This window comes from Cervus canadensis, chromosome 30, assembly GCF_019320065.1.
Source record: "Cervus canadensis isolate Bull #8, Minnesota chromosome 30, ASM1932006v1, whole genome shotgun sequence".
Lineage (NCBI taxonomy): Eukaryota > Metazoa > Chordata > Mammalia > Artiodactyla > Cervidae > Cervus > Cervus canadensis.
In genome coordinates, this window is record NC_057415.1 from 31,232,766 (window position 1) to 31,251,531 (window position 18,766).

General features: G+C 45.2%; 1 protein-coding gene and 1 pseudogene across 3 annotated transcripts in view; both read right to left on the bottom strand.

Annotated features, from left to right (window-relative positions):
• Positions 1–18,766, bottom strand: part of PTPN3 (protein tyrosine phosphatase non-receptor type 3) — a 113,874-nt gene that overhangs the window by 47,904 nt on the left and 47,204 nt on the right. For all 3 annotated transcript variants that reach the window (XM_043453154.1, XM_043453155.1, XM_043453156.1), the window contains 7 exons: positions 18,524–18,568; positions 15,043–15,095; positions 10,390–10,510; positions 9,188–9,275; positions 2,799–2,887; positions 1,573–1,636; positions 11–183 (listed from right to left, as the gene is read on the bottom strand). In XM_043453154.1, the coding sequence (XP_043309089.1) occupies positions 11–183; positions 1,573–1,636; positions 2,799–2,887; positions 9,188–9,275; positions 10,390–10,510; positions 15,043–15,095; positions 18,524–18,568 (633 nt within the window). The remainder of the gene's footprint in view (positions 1–10; positions 184–1,572; positions 1,637–2,798; positions 2,888–9,187; positions 9,276–10,389; positions 10,511–15,042; positions 15,096–18,523; positions 18,569–18,766) is intronic.
• Positions 17,063–17,225, bottom strand: LOC122432162 (annotated as a pseudogene).

Below are 18,766 nucleotides of genomic sequence, written 5' to 3' on the forward strand. Positions count from 1 at the left end.
GAATACTCACTTTTTGGGGTTCCTAGAGCCCAGAGTCCAGTACTGAGACAGAACATTCTTTTCCTGAGGTAGCAGCTTCTTTGCCTGAAAGAATGTATGGTGCTCGACACAGGACTTCCACAAGTTTTTGCAAGATCGGTAATTTAACATGTTGAAGGCCACTATATGCTCCCTGGATTCCGTCTGGGAGAAAAAAACACAGAGAATTCAGCTGCATAGTTGTAGAAGTAGGGTCTCGAACACTTTATGCCCATATGAGTGGTAATCCGGGAAGAAACAACAGACAGTGGAAAACTGGCTTTAAAATTCCTTAGGCCACAAAACAGGGTTCTAAGAATATTCAACAGCAGGAGTTGTTAACCATCTTTATGAACGTGGTAAAAAAAAAAAAAAAAAAAAGGTCACCAGCGTCAAACTCTCCATCACCCTCTGTGGCCTTTCATGGATGCTTTCATTTCACATCTGTCTACCTTTCTAGGTTGGATATATTTGGAGCAACAGAATAAGGGCTGTCTGATACAATCCTTTTTAAAATTTAGCTCTGGGAAAAACCTCTCCTCTGAAGAAATAATCTTTCACCTGTCAAATGACAGGAATCTTATAACGCTTTGGATCTCTATTCGCTTTCCACAAAGCGAGTTAAATCTAGTGCTCACTAAAAATCATCATTTTGATCATTTGCTCAATTTCCCTCCTACTTGAATTCAGGTTTTCTGTTCTCATATTAAATTACCATCCTGTGCATTTTTGTGGTACCCTGCATCTTGCATGTGGGGCTCGGGAGACCCAGATTCTAGTCCTTATTTGCTCTGAGCTTTAGTGTTCTCATTCCTAAGAGTTCACTGTGGTGTGGAGCCATTTTAAGCACACATTGTCTTTGGAAAATTGGGAAGTGGCATAGTGACGGTGAGTGAAAAATATGCAGCCTAACAAACAAGACAGGGTGTGGTGTCATGGTAAGAGCTGGCAGCTCAGATTTATAACGACTGGTTCAAATTCCAGCTTTTCCACCTTGCTAGCTGTGGATTCTCATACCTCTAAGTCACTCTTCTCCAAGTGGAAAAGCAAGCTGAGTTATCTGGAGGGCTGTGGATTCCTCCTATGAGGCATACACCCAAGGCCACCATGCATTTTAAACACATCAAGGGCAGAAACTGACCTTGCTGACTTTCACTGCTATCTCTACGGTGGGCTTGGCCAGGGGCTTTGACAAGTGGCACTTCTACCTAAATCAGATGATTCCCTGAGAAGTGGGCATTGCTGCGTTCCAGCAAAAAAGGTAACTCTGATTAGGGGAGGTTACGTAACCTGCCCAGCTGGGCAAGTGGAAGAGCTAGGGCCTGAACCCAACGTCTGTGGCTCCAAAGCAAGCGACTTTCCCAGCCAGATAAGCAGAGTGAATTACACAGAGAACCACGGGGCCCTCAGGATCCCAGTGCCCACTTTCTTCCCACCGCTTGCTAATCTCTCTCTTCCCTGTTAAATGTACGACAACCACCTTCACCTACCGAAGGGCTAAGAGCTGAAGTGGCTAAAAGCAAAAGGACCAAAGTGAGCAGAGGTTTAACTCACCTGTTTTTGTCGCTGGTGTATAAAGAATTTTTTCCTTTTGAAAGAAATTTTTAGAATGTTCACCCTGCCAAAAAAAAATAAAACATGACACAAAGAAAGCACATCAGGGAGCAGCCGGGTTGCAGCTGACGCCTCTCGGTGTGTGTCCTCTCGTCCATGAGCGTGACGGCCAGGGGCTCTCGGCTTCCTAGACTTCGCTTCCGCGTAGAAAGGATGGCGGCCCCATGGCCCCGGCCAAGCACCAAGTGGCTGACCGAAGCCGAGTATCACATCAGGGCCACTGGATTATGATGTAGCTCTTAAATAACGAGGACCACGGGCAAGGCGCTCCTTTTGCTGTCAGCTGTTCTGTGACGCGGCAGCTCTGCGGGAGCTGGTGTGTACCTGGGCAAGGCAGCTGAGGGCAGTGTGGAGCGGTGGGAGGAGCACAGACAGACCTAGCTCCGCCGCCCAGCTGCTTTGCAACTTAAAAGTCACTTAACAGCCAGGTGTCACCTAGCCTCTTGTCTGCAGAGGAACACAATCAGAGCCACGGACTGAGCCTTTTTTATGCACCAGGTCCTCTACTTCAAGCTTTATGGCAGCCCCTCTGCTAAGCCTTGCATCAGTCCTGAAAACTACATATCGTTATAACCAATTTTCAAATGAGGAAACTAAGGCTGGGAGATATCCCATAAGTGCTCAAGATCATTCATCCAGAGATGCTTGAAGCCAGGATCGGAGCATGTACTCTTAATTCCTCCAGCAGAGAGCCTTTGGAACAAGGGGGACAGCACTGCCTTTCTCAGATTTGTGATGATTCGAGTCTTTTGGGTCTCCTCAGGTTTTAGACCAGAATCAGGCACTTGACAAACCTTCAATTAATAACTCAGGAACGGCACAGGAAATACAACTCCTGCTCAGAGGAAGTTCTCTGAATTCTGGCTCACGTGCCGCCCAGGAAGGATTCCTTAGCACCAAAACCTGCCTTGAGCTGTTTTTATCCATGTTTCACAGAGTATCTCAAACCATAGGGTGACCAAGGCGGAATGGGATGGCCAGTAATAACCAGAAGAATTTTCCCAAGTACAGAATCTGGATGAATTGTAGAGCAGAGGTAAAAACTTGGGAGAAAGTCTCTGTCTCTTCTTTAGAAATAAAAGTTTAAAATTAGAGGTACCGTTACTTTTGTTCAGCATATTTTTAAAGCATGATTCAGAGAATAATTAGAACTGGTTTGCACTTACCAAGGATAGAAACTTGTGCAAATGTATTTTCGGTACACAGCAATGCCCGCAGAAGCAATTCCAATCATTAGATCTAAATTGTGCAGATCCTGTAAAATAGGAAGACCTCAGATTCACAGCGTGTTACCGTCATGCTTATGGCCTCTGGTAACTCAAGCACCCACGCTTTTATAAATAGCACTAAGTATCAGCTCCAAAAGGAAAATTACAGAAAACAGGCAAAAATCTCCTCTTAACAGATAAACTTAAGATCTAAGTACTTGGCACCAAATTCTCCTAAAGTGAAAATATATTGCCTGACAGCAACACCTGGGTCCTGCCAGTTTACAAAGTTATTAGGCAAGCTCACTCATTCCACAGAATCAGAGAAATGGACATCTGCCTTTACACTTTCAATAATTAGTATCAGACACCGTATTAAAAACAGAAAAGCCTCGTCCCCCACACTGCTTTAAACAAATCTCAACTCCCATCACTGCAAAGGCTTTAGCTGAAGTGTAGCACTGCTGATTCTAAACCCAATGAAGAAATAAAATATGGCTTTTAGATCCAATACATTCAACATTTTTAAGAGCCTATGTGCTAGGCATTGTTGTAGATAATTAAGATGACAAAGATACAGTGCCAAAAGCTGTTTTAAATCTGTTAAAGGACAAGTAATGAAACTTTTAAAATAAAACAGTTCCATCATGGGGAATTCCCTGGCGGTCCAGTGGTTAGGACTCAGCTTCCACTGCTGGGAACCCGGGTCTGATCCCTGGTTGGGGAACTGAGATCCTGCATGCTGTGCGGCATGGCCAAAGAACAATACAAACCAAAGGAAAACAGTCCCCCCCCCGAGTCATCTATATTCTATTTACCCACTCGGATACTCATAATTTTATTTTTGACGTGGACCATTTAATAAAAGTCTTTATTGAATTTGGTAAAATACTGCTTCTGTTTTTAAGGTTTGGTTCTTTGACCTCAAGAAGTGTGAGATCTTAGCTTCTGGACCAGGGATTGAGCCTGTATCCCCTACACTGGTGGGCCACTGGACCACCAGGGAAGTCCCTCTTGATTTTCCAGAAGGGGCAGAGTTACCAGTGAGTGTGAACCTTAGGTCTGTCACTTACGAGCTATGTTGGTTTGGGCTCCTGAGCCTAAATTTTTCCTTTTGTGCAATAAGGATTATCGAATCCACCTCTAAGAGTTTTATCAGGTTGAACTTAGAGAATATAAGAATGTAGAACAGGGCCTGGCATGTGGTAGGCATAATAAACATTCATCTCCTTCACCTCTCAAGAGATAGTGGGATGCATCACTTATGAACAGTGACGTGCATGTGGGGAGTTGGAGAAACTGACCAAAGCAAATGCCGCTGACACGTGGACCACCCAGAGAGTAACCACGACTGGGCACCCAGCTGAAATCACACACAGAAAGCGAAACCAAACTGCAAGCTGAAAACCAGGGTGGCATCGAAACACGATACTTGGAATCGGAATACATGGAAATATGAGGCAGGTGGGAGAGAAAATTAGCAAACAAAATAAAAATTGAGTGCAGAATAAAGCAGTAAATGAATGCTTCGGGTGGGCCAGTGACATGGGTCTCAAATCTCCTGGTTGCATGGTGCTCCTGTCCGCACCACACCCACAGAAGCGAAGACAGGTACTGTCGGCTAAATTTAGGCCCATCTCCACACCTCCCAGCTCGTGGAGCAGGACTGTGTGACTAGTCCTGGCTAATGAGCTATGATCAGAAGTGATGCATCCCCTTGAGGCTGCAACATTTAAGAGCTGGTGTTCGGCCCTCCAACTTGCTCTTCCCTTGTGACATGCGTGAAGCCATGTGTGAGGACAGTGAGGCCACCAGACGGAAGCAGCCTAGCTGCCTAGTCACTGCTCGGAGGGGGGCTGCCCTGGAGAGTCACCAGGACCCATGCAGACTCGAACTACTTAGGAACACGCTTTGTGGCGTCAAGTTATTGATTTTCAGGGGGTTTCGGTTCATGCAGCTTAGGCAAGGGTAACCCAACTCTCTCTGATACCATGGGGGTGTCAGGCAGGCAGGTCATCACCTAGCCTCAGGACCCTCATGAGAAGACATAAAGCCCACCTCACCACTGAAGGAAGGGTTTCATAATATTCTACCAGACAAAACAGTATTTGCAAATGGAATAAAATTAAACAGTTAAGTCCCAAAGTTGATGTTTTGTAAGATCCGGATCTCTTCCTACTTTATTATCTATGTCAAAGGCTATGTTTTCTCCAGTGGTCATGTATGGATGTGTGAGAGTTGGACTATAAAAAAGGCTGAGTGCAGAAGAATTGATGCTTTTGAACTGTGGTGTTGGAGAAGACTCTTGAGAGTCCCTTGGACTGCAAGGAGATCCAACCAGTCCATCCTAAAGGAAATCAGTCTTAAATATTCATTGGAAGGACTGATGCTGAAGCTGAAACTCCAGTACTTTGGCCACCTGACGCGAAGAGCTGACTCACTGGAAAAGACCCTGATGCTGGGAAAGATTGAGGGCAGGAGGAGAAGGGGACGACAGAGGATGAGATGGTTGGATGGCATCACCAACTCAATGGACATGGGTTTGGGTGGACCCTGCGAGTTGGTGATGGACAGGGAGGCCTGGCCTGCTGCGGTTCATGGGGTCGCAAAGAGTCAGACATGACTGAGCGACTGAACTGAACTGATATTGTCCACTTCACAGTTAAGGGACTGAAGCAAGACAAATGAAAATACCTCCATGAATTGCAAAAATATTACATAAATGTAAAGTCTGGTCATTTACCTAACTTCCCTGGGCCTCAGCTTTCTCACCTATAAAATGGGATTATTAGAACATTGATCTCCCAAGTTTGTTATAAATGCGAGGTCTCTTTATATGAGACCTATGGTCACATATAAAGCATCTGGAACAATGGCTACTATGGACTAGGTATTTAGTTACTATTTGGTTTTTTTGGATATGATGTAGCCCAATTACAGGTAGAAAATGTAAAGGTCAGCTGCCAATTAGACTGAGAGACGAACTCCCCAGGTCGGTAGATGCCTAATATGCTACTGGAGAAGAGTGGAGAAATATCTCTAGAAAGAATGAAGAGGCAGAGCCAAAGCGAAAACAACGCCCAGTTGTGGATGTGACTGGTGATGGAAATAAAGTCCGATGCTGTAAACAGCAATATTGCAAAGGAACCAGAAATGTTAGGTCCATGAATCAAGGCAAATTGGAAGTGGTCAAACAGGAGATGGCAAGAGTGAACATCGACATTTTAGGAATCAGTGAACTAAAATGGACTGGAATGGGTGAATTTAACTCAGATGAACATTATATCTACTACTGTAGGCAAGAACACCTAAGAAGAAATTGAGTAGCCCTCATAGTCAACCAAAGAGTCGAAATGTAGTAATTTTGTGCAATCTCAAAAATGAAAGAATGATTTCTGTTCATTTCCAAGGCAAACCATTCATTATCACAGTAATCCAAGCCTATGCCCCAACCAGTAATGCTGAAGAAGCTGAAATTGAACAGTTCTATGAAGACCTACAAGACCTTCTAGAACTAACATCCAAAAAAGATGTCCTTTTCATTATAGGGGAATGGAATGCAGAAGTAGGAAGTCAAGAGATAGCAGGAGTAACAGGCAAATTTGGCCTTGGAGTTTAAAATGAAGCAGGGCAAAGGCTAATAGAGTTCTGCCAAGAGAACACACTGGTCACAGCAAACACCCTCTTCCAACAACACAAGAGACAACTCTACACACGGACATCACCAGGTGGTCAACACCAAAATCAGATTGTTTCTATTCTTTGCAGCTGAAGATGGAGAAGCTCTATACAGTCAGCAAAAACAAGACCAGGAGCTGACTGTGGCTCAGATCATGAACTCCTTATTGCCAAATTCAGACTTAAATTGAAGAAAGTAGGGAAAACCACTAGACCATTCAGGTATGACCTAAATCAAATCCCTTACGATTATGCAGTGGAAGCGAGAAATAGATTCAAGGGATTAGATCTGATAGACAGAGTGCCTGAAGAACTGTAGACGGAGGTTTGTGACATTGTACAGGAGGCAGGGATCAAGACCATGCCCCCAAAAAAGAAATGCAAAACGGCAAAATGGTTGTCTGAGGAGGCCTAACAAATAGCTGAGAAAAGAAGAGAAGCTAAAGGCAAAGGAGAAAAGGAAAGATATTCCCATTTGCATGCAGAGTTCCAAAGAACAGCAAGGATGGATAAGAAAGTCTTCCTCAGTGATCAATGCAAAGAAACAGAGGAAAACAAGAGAATGGGAAAGACCAGAGATCTCTTCAAGAAAATTAGAGATGCCAAGGGAGCATTTCATGCAAAGATGGGTACAATTAAGGACAGAAATGGTATGAACCTAACAGAAACAGAAGATACTAAGAAGAGGTGGCAAGAATACACAGAAGAACAATACAAAAAATATCTTCATGACCCAGATAACCATGATGGTGCGATCACTCACCTAGAGCCAGACATCCTGGAATGACAAGTCAAGTGGGCCTTTGTTCATCACTATGAACAAAGCTAGTGGAGGTGAGGGAATTCCAGTTGAGCTATTTCAAATCCTAAAAGATAATGCTGTTAAAATGCTGCACTCAATAATGCCAGCAAATTTGGAAAACTCAGCAGTGGCCATAGGGCTGGAAAAGGTCAGTTTTCATTCCAATTCCAAAGAAGGGCAATATCAAAGAATGTTGAAACTACTGAATGATTGCACTCATCTCACACGCGAGCAAAGTAATGCTCAAAATTCTCCAAGCCAGGCTTCAATAGTATGTGAACCATGAACTTCCAGATGTTCAAACTGGATTTAGAGAAGGCAGAGGAATCAGAGATCAAGTTCCAACATCCGTTGGATCATAGAAAAAGCAACAGAGCTCCAGAAAAACATCTACTTCTGCTTTATTGATTATGCCAAAGCCTCTGACTGTAGATCACAACAAACTGGAAAATTCTGAAAGAGACGGGAATACCAGACCACCTTACCTGCCTCCTGAGAAATCTGTATGCAGGTTAAGAACCAACAGTTAGAACTGAACATGGAACAACAGACTGGTTCCAAATAGGAAAAGGAGTATGTCAAGGCTGTATATTGTCACCTGGCTTATTTAACTTATTATATGCAGAGTATATCATGCAAAAGGCTGGGCTGGATGAAGCACAAACTGGAATCAAGACTGTCAAGAAATATCAATAACCTCAGATATGCAGATGATACCACACTTATGGCAGAAAGTGAAGAAGAATTAAAGAGTCTCCTGATGAAAGCGAAAGAGGACCGTGAAAAAGCTAGCTTTTCAACATTTAGAAAACTAAGATCATGGCATCCGGTCCCATCACTTCATGGCAAATAGATGGAGAAATGATGGAAACAGTGACAGACTTTATTTTCTTGGACTCCAAAATCACTGCAGATGGTGACTGCAGCCAAGAAATTAAAAGACGCTTGCTCCTTGGAAGAAAAGCTATGACCAACCTACACAGCATATTAAAAAGCAGAGACATTACTTTGCCAACAAAGGTCCGTCTAGTCAAAGCTATGGTTTTTCCAATGTCATGTTTGGATGTGAGAGTTGGACTATAAAGAAAGCTGAGTGCCAAAGAATTGATGCTTTTGAACTGTGGTGTTAGAGAAGACTCTTTAAAGTCCCTTGGACAGCAAGGAGATCCAACCAGTCCATCCTAAAGGAAATCAGTCTTAAATATTCATTGGAAGGACTGATGCTGAAGCTGAAACTCCAATACTTTGGCCACCTGATGCAAAGAACTGAGTCATTTGAAAAGACCCTGATGCTGGGAAAGATTGAGGGCAGGAGGAGAAGGGGACGACAGAGGATGAGATGGTTGGATGGCATCACTGACTCAATGGACATGAGTTTGACTAAACTCCAAGAGTTGGTGATGGACAGGGAGGCCTGGCATGCTGCACTCTATGCAGTCGCATAGAGTCAGACACGACTGAATTGAACTGATCATCATAATGAAAATCATCATATTTGAGTACATAATAGGCTCTAAGTTGAGCAGCACGAAGATTAAACAGTAAAAGAGCCACTTGGAAAATGGAAATCTATATGTTTTTCACCTCTTTAACCATGAGATGGTCTTATAAAAATTACTTGTTTCTAGCCTATATCACCCTCCAACAGTAAAAAGTCTTCGAGTACAAAGGAAAACATGAAAAAACCAAGTGGACAGAGGATAAATAACCAGAAAAACTTAATATTACTTTCAAAACTTTTCAGATACCTTAAAAAAAAAAAAGATCTTTTTTTATTTGAAACTGGAAAAGTTTCAAAGCAGCTTTCAGGTGTTCAGAAATTAAAATTGAAAAAACTTTTGAATTACAACATGCCGAAGATACCTACCCTACCGCTGTGCAGTTCCACTCCATAGAAGTCGAGGGTCCGAGCTATGTTGATAAAGCAAGATTCCGCTTCTGATTGCTTTAGCCCACTACAGAGGCAGAGGGAATACACAGTGTTTATCCAACAAACAGAACATTAACCCCCAATTTTAAAGCTAATAAAAATCTAAAAAAATCGGTATCGTTGCTATAAGGTGATTAAATGCCTTACACTGTTCATCTTAAACAACTGAACCCCCAAAGCTACTAAACCAGGTTTTTTTCTTGTCCACTGAATATGACTTCATTTAGCCCTCATGTTCCTATATTAAATAAAACCTCTCATTTAGTGGGTTCTCAACATCCAGAGACAAAGAGTGTCACCTTCTGCCATCCCCACTCCACTTTTTCCAAGTTGCTAAGTGAGCACATGCTCTTTAGGCCTTTCGGCCTTCATCTACCCTTTCAGCAGCAGCCTCAAACCTCCAAACATCACTGTACTATTTAGGATGCTGGCTCCTGCGCGGGGAGCAACTCTGGGAGAGGATTGGCAGTGCCTCTTTGAAGGGACACTAGTCGCTTAGGCCTCTGCTTCTTACAGCCTGCTTGAGAATGTGAGGTCCCTTGAGACTGGGCCTTCTGGGTCAGGGTGGCCCTTATTTGACCCGGCCTGGATGGAGCCACTGCAGCTTGAAGAGAAAGCAGGCAAGGGAAGAGGAGGTCAGATTTGGGTGAATTTGCTGGAATGGAGGCTTGGCCAGAGGCAGCTACAGAAGGCTGGAAGGAACTGAACCAGTGAGGGCTGGGGTTTACCCAGCCTGACGGCGCTTAGGTCCGTCTGCCTGTCTGTCTATTCAATACCACTTAAGGAAACGGCCCGTTTCATTAAACGTAGGAACCCGTTCAAAGGTTTGTTTGGTAGAGTCAATGTGGGGAAGCGAAATTTACAACCGGCATTTCCTTCAGGAATTAATGGATTTCAATGACATCCTGAAAAAGAACATAGCAAGTCATCCCAAATTTTCATAGGATTCCACACTTTACAGAAATGCTCGTTATGCCAAATATATCTGTCACCATAAGAGCTCAAGATTCACAAACCTCCCACCTCTTGAAAGAGCGTTCATGGGCAAAAGCCAGAGAAGACGACATCAAACCCAAGGGGATGCGAGGTCTGGAAGCACCGACCTGAGTTTCCAAAGTAGGCCACCCGCTCCTGCTCACCTGTGCTGCTCATGCAGCGACTCCACCTTCGCTAAGAAGTCCTCGTTCTGATCTGGTATGAACTGACTGTCAGAGAGATAGCCCGGAGCGTGAACGGAAGAATCGTAGTCTCCAAAATGAGCTGTCAAGACAGAATGAGGGGAAGAGCACCTTTTCAACGTGGTCTGTATTTATAAGCATCTACAACATCACAAGAAGAAAAATTCATCGGAAATACTCTCTATTAATATCAATGTCTCCCACCCCAGAAGGAAAGGAGATGAGTGAGGTGGTTGCTTAAGTGAATTTCACCCCCAATCTGCAAAGTCAGATACAAGGGTTTTTTCCTTTACATTTACGTGGTCTGGCTCACCCTCGACTGCCATCACACAGAAGGACTGCTCTTTGAGACCTGGGCTGTGATGAAGGGATCTGTGTTCTCCTTTCACTGTTCCTTGAGGGCTAGGAGTAGCTCACATCCATCTCTTGAGCCGTGCACCAAGGCATGGCACGCAGTAGGTACTTGGGTGCTTGGAACTGAGCTGTAAAGAGGCTACTGCGAAGTTCAGCTTTGCAAGGGGAAAAGGGCAGACTTGGTCATGGGTGGACCACAGGCCAGGAAGGCCAGCCAAATGCGGCTAAGCTGTGGACAGGAGTGTCAAGGCTGTCCTGTGTAAGCACAAGTGTGGCTTACAGGTGAGTCTGTTCATGGTGAAGTGCATGACTCTGCATTTACAGGAAGCAACTTAGATGCCCTTAGGCAGGGTCCCCAATGAAGAAAGCTTGAGGAAGCCTTAGAATCAGCTCACCCAAACTCCGAGTCTTGAAGGAAAAGAAACCTGAGGCCCAGAGATGAGAAAGGACATACCCCTATCACAGAGCCATTTTTCAGCAGTCAAGGCCAGACCCAGCTAGAGCTCCCATCATGCCACCAGCCTGCCTGCCAGGCCTACGAGTTGCTGCTGGCCATTTGCAGATGACAGTGGTCTTGTCCCCAGAGGGAAACCAAACCCTGCAAATGGCTTTCCTGAGGTCAAACAACTCAAGGCAGAGTCCTATTAAATTGAATGCTGCATGTTACATCAGTTCATGAAGATCTTAGAGCTTGATTTGGTCATCATGTTAACGAATAGTCCCAACCCCTGTGCCTTTCTGCAAACACACAACAAGTTTCTCTCTTTAGTCAGGTCATTGACAAATATCTGTACTTAATATAAGACCAAAGAACTCCCTCTAAGGGGTTCTGTAAGGGTCAAAGGGCATTATATAAAAACACGTATTTTCAAAACCTTCATTCTTTGACCCTCACAGAGCCTTGAACTTAGTCGGCTACTCTGCAATGCCCTGTGCTAACCACTAGGGGGAGACAAAGCTAAGCAGTCTTTGGAAGCCATCTGCAAAGCACAGGGCAGTCTCCACATTGAGTTTAAGGACCAATGACATCACCTCACTAGATGCTCTTGATAACCTAGTGACAGGCATTGCTTTTATCCCCATTAAACAGATAAAGGAACTGAGACTCAAGGAAGGAACCCGCCCACGGCTGCCCAGGCTGGTAACTTGGAGCCTAGACTCTGACCACAGTCCATCCTCTTTATCTACTTACTGTACCACACGCCCTGAACTCCAGAGCAACACACTTTTCTATTTGTGGGGAAGCAACACATGAGAAAACTAATTATAGAAAAAAGAAAAGGAAATCAATGCTTATGTGGGAAATACCTTGTCTTTTAAGTCCCATGCATTCTTCTGGCTGATATTTTATATTCTGCAGGACAGAGAGTGTCTCAGGTGTGTCAAGCTTTCCTGCTGTGAAAGCCCTTGACTTGCTATTCATCCTAGTCCACTTGATCTTGGAGGCTCTTCTTAGGGATCATCAGTAGGAAGCTTTCCCACACTATGTCCCCCTGTACCTCCTATCCCCCCAGCCAAAGAGAACCCAGCGGTGCCTCCCCCGTGTCCATCCTCACTGCCAGCATCAGCTGGTCTATCTCTGTCTCCCACCAGGCTGCAGACCCCTTGCAGAGAGCAATCATGCTCTCTGTGCAACTTGGGGATGGTGCAGAACCCACAGATGGCAGAGGCTCAGAGACCATTATAGAACGAATAAGTTATTTTCAAAAACTTCGTTCTCTGACCCTCACTGATCCTTGGTAGGCCACCAGCAATTTTTCACCCTCAAGTCCTTTCAGATTCTTTATCCACAGATCACTTTACTTTTTATCTATGTCAGAACACGTGCTTTTGGTTGGCTTCACTGACCACTGGTAGGCTTGTCTTCATGTCAGATGTCTCTCTGGGACAATCTGGCAAAGAGTTATCAGATAAAATTTAGACTTGCCCTTTGATCAAGCAATTTCATATCCAAGAATTAATCTTACAGATATATATGCACAGAAGTGTAAGAAAATGTATGTAGGTATATATACTTGAGGGTGGAGGAATAAGAAACCTCTACTTAAAACTGCTCATCTGACAACTTATGATATTATTAGCATGACAACCAAGCTCAAATTTGCATTGCAGCTAGTTGACTTTTTAAATGCTCATAACTTTCTTTAGTCCCTATTCTATTGGTTCTTTGGAGAGGGAAACCTGACTGCTGAAACTTAGGAATTTTATTTGGGATTCTAAATTTGGCCACCTGATTCAAAGAGCTGACTCACTGGGAAAAGACCCTGATGCTGGCAAAGACTGAAGGCAGAAAGAGAAGGGGGTGACAAGAGTATGAGATGGTTGGACAGCGTCACCAATTCAATGGACATGAGTTTGAGCAAACTCTAGGAGATAGTGAAGGACAGAGGAGCTTGGCATGCTGCAGTCCACGAGGTCGCAGTCAGACATGACTTAGCAACTGAACAACAACAACAACAAATAGTTTGTTTACAACAGACTGTTCCCTTTTAAGACTTTTTTTTTTTTTTGATGTGGACTATTTTTTAAAGTCTTTATCGAATTTGTTATAATATTGCTTCTGTTATGTTCTAGGTTTTTGGCCATGGGGCATGTGGGATCTTAGCCTCTTGACCAGGGATCAAACCCACACCCTCTCCATGGGAAGGCAAAAGTCTTTTTTTTTTTTTTTTTAAGGCCAAAGTCTTAACCAAAGGACTACCAGGGAAGTCCCCAGTAGGCTGTTCTTTAGACAGCTTTCTGCTGGGCAGAAAAAAAAATACAGTACGAGTTAAACACTGTAATATCTGCCTTCAGCCAGGCACTATTTTAAGAGTTTTACGTCTATTTCATTTTTGCTATGACCCTATGATTAGATACGTCATCATCCCTACCCAACAGACAAAGTTGAGGCTCAAAGTCTGGCAGGTATAAGCGGAATACCTGAGGCCCAGGTAGTGTGGCTTCAGCCTGTGCCTTCACTGACTCAGTTAATAGCGATGGTCCAACTCTAAGGAGTTTTCCAGTTATCACCTTCCCAGGTGATACATGAACTGAGCAGTCGTATTCCAGGCTGTCCCAATCACCATCATCACCTCCATCTTACAGGTGAGACTCAGAGAGGTAACACTACATTAGAAGCAGATGGAGGGCCAGGTTTAACTGGAGCTTGCATACAAAGCCAAGTCCTTCCGAGTGTTCCTGTCCTTCACAGCTGAAGCTCTAGCGGTGGGTACCAAATTCACTCTGAGATATAGGAAACCTCTCCTCAGCCAACCAGCCTGGCAGAGATGGAGATCACTGGGTCTAGTGACCACTAAGAACACAGGCTGGCTGGTGTCATTTCCCACGTGATGGGACAAAGCCAGGTCTGTGTCAGCTGTACTGAAGGGAGCGGGCACCCAGGATCACCCCGGGCCACCTCTTCCATGTCTCCCGCTGGGGAGAAGGGGATGCGGGCAATGTGGGGAGATGACTGAATAAGAGGATTCTTCCTTCAGCTTAAACAGGCCTTGATGGAAAATTCCCTCTGGACTTTCCATCCCACATGGCAGCCGCTAACCACATGTGGCTACCAAGCACTTGACATGTGGCTGTTCCAAACTGAGATGTGCCGGGAGTATAAAACCTGGACTGGTTTCAAAGACCTACTGTGAAAAAAAAGTAAAATACCTTAATTGTTTTTACATGGATTACATATTAAAATAATATTCTGAATCTACTGAGCTAAGTACATTAATACGATCCATTTCATTTTGCTTTAATATGGCTACCGGAAAGCTTAAAACTACATGTGCAGCTCCCAGCCTATAACCCATCACTCTACTGAAACTAAAAATAAATTCCTAAGATCCCAGCAGTGTCTCCGAGCAGTACCCAGCAAGTACTGGGAGTGACCTCCAGCAAATTTCTGAACCTATCTGGGTCTTGGTGGTGGAAGCATTTGCCCCACTGGGATTTGTTACAGAGTCAAATCTGATTATGACTGAAGGCATTGGAAACTGACTGAAGGCATTGGAAAATGTAATGTGTGACAGGATTCTTCTGTCTTCTGGGCTCCCCTGGGAGAAAACCTCATTTTCCCTAAACGAACATCCCTGAGCCTCAAGAGAATGTAAGTTAGGATGAAAAGTGGGACCATCCAGACAGCCAGAGATGTTGCCCAACAGGATTCCTGGGGAAGGGAGGAAGGGACTCGGTCAAACAGGAGAGGCCAGCGAGTTTCTTAATATACTGGTCAGAGCAAGCTGTCCATCCACGAAACACTCATTTGTGACTTACATTGTACTGCATAGGATGCTAGAACCACCGCTGAGTTAAGAGGGCAGGTTAACCTGTCAGGAGAAAAACACATTAGGAAAGTTACCAGAACCCACCACAGCCAGAGACAGCAATTGATCATGGGTAGCACGTGCCTTTTTCTTGGAATAATCATTTAAAAACATCCCAAATGATAACAAAGAATTTTAGGATACTCAAAACAGTAAAGATAAATGTAACACATTGAAGAGCTTTTGAAATTAAGAGAGAATTTTCCCATTTTTTTAAATAAAACATTATTAATACAAATACCATGAGGCTAAAGGTCTGATGTTCGCCAGGGTTTGGCTGGTCAAGAAAGGTCAGGCTCATATCACTAAGAGGAAAAGTGTACTCTTAGGTCAATGGCAGGCAGCCTTTGTCTCTTTCTGGTAAAGACGTGAGACCTCTCCTAGGACTAACTGAATTCCTGAGTTCTGTTAACTCTGATTCTTGATTACTTGCTTTCCAAAAGGGTCACCGCCTTTTAGAAGGGAAAAACAGAAAAGTATTCTGAATTTTAAAACTCCTGTGAGTTCTCAATTATTTGATTAGTTACTATGATGTAAAACTCCTGAATCTATTCACCTTCCTGAAACTTCCCATCTAGAGGCAATGGTCAGCCGCACCTCAGTCTTCCTGCATCCATCAGAAATCCACGAACCCAAGTTGGACGTGTCTTCCTTATTTCCTCCTGAGCTCAGCGCCCTCCCAAACACCCTGTCTGGGTCAAAGAATCTATCTCTGTCTCTGTCATATTCTGAACCATCTGGTGGCTCCCTTCTCTCCATTCAACCTCGGATTTCACAGTCTGCCTAGGAGCTCATTCAGCAGATCTGGGCCGGGGATCACTGCCAGGTAGAGGAACACATGAATGGCAGCAAGGGTGAGGGCTTGGAGGGCTGGGTGGGTGGTGGGGGGACACAGAGTTTAAAAGCATTCCGCCCAGCAACCCCGTGGGAAGTGGAGAAAACATGCAGTTTCCATGGCAGCCCATGAAGTTCCTAAGATATGAGTCACCCCCACCTCCCTGACTAATCTGGCTGGCTCACCAGGGCTCCCCTCCTGGTCTGCTGTGCTGTGCGCTGGTCCTGAAGCTGAATATGAACATGGAGGTAGCCCGGAGGGGGCCCCCATCTTTCAAGTAACCCTGTGTTCCCGCTAGAACTTCTAAATGCAGATACATCTAGGGATACTTGCTATCTATCCAATCATCTGGAGACAGCCCATGGGGAGAGCAAAGGTCAGCATTCACTCTCCCACCAAGATGGGCTTCAGTGAAGTCAAAGCTGGCGTCCTTGCTACAGGAAGAGCCTGTGAATGGGATTTGGGGAACAGCTTAGGAGAGTGGCTAAAGGGGTTCGGTCTAGATGGAAGGAACAACCCTATGAGTGAGTCAGAAAAGAACATTTCCGAAGAATGGCGTAAATAACAAACTAAAGAACACCGTGTTCTTCGACAGATTCTTCTCTTTCTCAGTAAGTTTCAGGGTCTCCACCTGTCAGACAAGATCGCCTATCTCAGCAGGAAGGAGAGGATGAACAAGCCCTTCCTAGCCCAGGAGAAACACTAACCAGATCCACCGGCTCTGTCAAGAGATCCACGGTTTCTAAGGGCCAGATGCCACCCTGACCCCACACCCCTCGCCCCCGAGATGAGGGCCGCCTGAAGGCCTCATAAGGTGCCAAGGATCTGAGCCTCAATAGGCTTCTCCTGTTGAAAACGAAGATGACCAATTTCCAACACTTGAAGAGCCAGACTGGAAGCTCCCGAGGGTGGGGGTGGGGGGCCCAGCCTCATCTGACCAGCACCGTCATTGCCCGTCTTGTAACAGGTGCTCACAAAACGTGTGGGGAAAACACGGTGTGTGCAGAAAAGAGAGAGACAACCGTTTCTGCTGCCACAGAGGGCTGCCTGGACCCAGGGCAGGGGTGACCATTTCAGCTGAGAGTTCCCCTGAAATACAAGGCTGCCTCAGGAAAGGGTGGGCACCGGGTTTCGGGAGGGGTCCTCTCTCTCTCCCTGGGTTCTCTCAGAAGCCCCTGGCAGGGGGTCTCCAACTGGGACTGCGGGGGTAGGGGGGTGTCCTCACTGCCCAGTGAGACTCACTAAACTGGTAAGAACAGACACTACGCTTGATCTTAGCCAAGAGGCCAAGAAGTGATTTATCTCCTCATGTCCTGCTTATTGTGCTACAGAAGGGACTTGTTCCGCCCTCAAATGGGAAGATGAGCCAAATTACAGAAACGGTCTAGGGCCACTAGGCCATCAAGTTCTGGCGATCCTTTCTTCGAGAGGTCTGTTTCTAACTGTCCCTCCTGCCCCACACTCCTTGCCCCCGATTGTCTGGCCTGGTTAACAGCTCCCTCAAGGGCTGTGCCTTCCCTCCCACCTAGACGGAAGCTCCTCAGCCTCTTCCAGCCTTCCCTGTAGACGCTGCTCCTGCCAGATCCCTCTTGCTTAAACACCCCTGACAGCGCTGCTCTGCCTGCTGGATCCAAGACGCATGTCTGCGTGTGACAGAAGAGCTCTCCCTCCCTCCCTCTCTCTTCTCTCTTAAGCCCCCAGTATGTGGTCTCCAGCTGGGACTGTGGGACGTGGGGTGCTGTCCTCTCTGCCCAAGGAGATCTGACTCCTCACGTCTCCACCAGCCCCCAACCACCAGCTCATCACAGCGGTCCACACTCTTCACAAAGCTCACACTGGCATCGCCTTCTCCTAATGCCTATTGTGGCTGCGCTCTCCACTCTGCATACTGGTCCCAGTTGCTTCACGGGCTCCTGTCTCATTTCTCCAATGAGTCCTCAAGCTCCCACGTGGAAGCACAGTGGGGGCTTCCGAAGACCCTCCTCAGTAGAAGGAAAGAAGAACTGGGAAGGACAGGAGCCAAACAGGGCTGTTCCCACCTGTTTACCTGCTGCAGTGTCTCCGATAAGTCAAGAAAAACTGAATGTTGGAGAAGGTGGCTGGTTCAGGGACCACTGACTTGGAGTCTCCCCCCTCCCTGAGCCTCTCAGATACTCTGCAGCCAGGGAGACGGTCCTCATGCACAAGAAATGCTGAAGCAGGGCTGAAGCTCCAGTCTTCCAGCAAAGATCCCCAGAGAGAAAACGAGTCACTTCTGGGTACTCAGGGGCTCGGAGGGGACCTAAATTGGGCCTGTGCCTTCCTGGATGAAGCTCATTTCATGTTCAGGGTCTCTCCCTCCCTCTCTCTACAGCCTCTCAGGTCTTGACCAGAAAGATAACTGCCTTCTGGAATAAAACTGAAGCATCATGAAATGAGGCTTCCTAAGTCCAGACCGAGCCAGAAACAGACGTCTCAAGCAGGATGCTGCTTTCAACATCCGATCGCTGTTTACATTTAATCTTGTTACCAGAAACGCACACTCATTAGATTAAAACCAGGAATTGCAGTAGCCTGGGGCAACTGATGGGAAAAGAAGATGCAAAATTCTCATTACCTTCCTTCACAAATATCCATCTTCAGTTGTAAGAAATACAAATGCCTATGAAATAATTGATCTCATTAATTCATAATACACAAAGGAAAACATGCAAAAATAATAATAAAAGATGAGTCAAGGCTAAGACCTACACATTTGAAAAACAAAACATACAAAACATATATATATATTTTTTTTTTCAAAACATATTTTTGTCTCAAGTATCAGGTGCTGTTCCCGTACATTGCAAAGCTGCCCCTG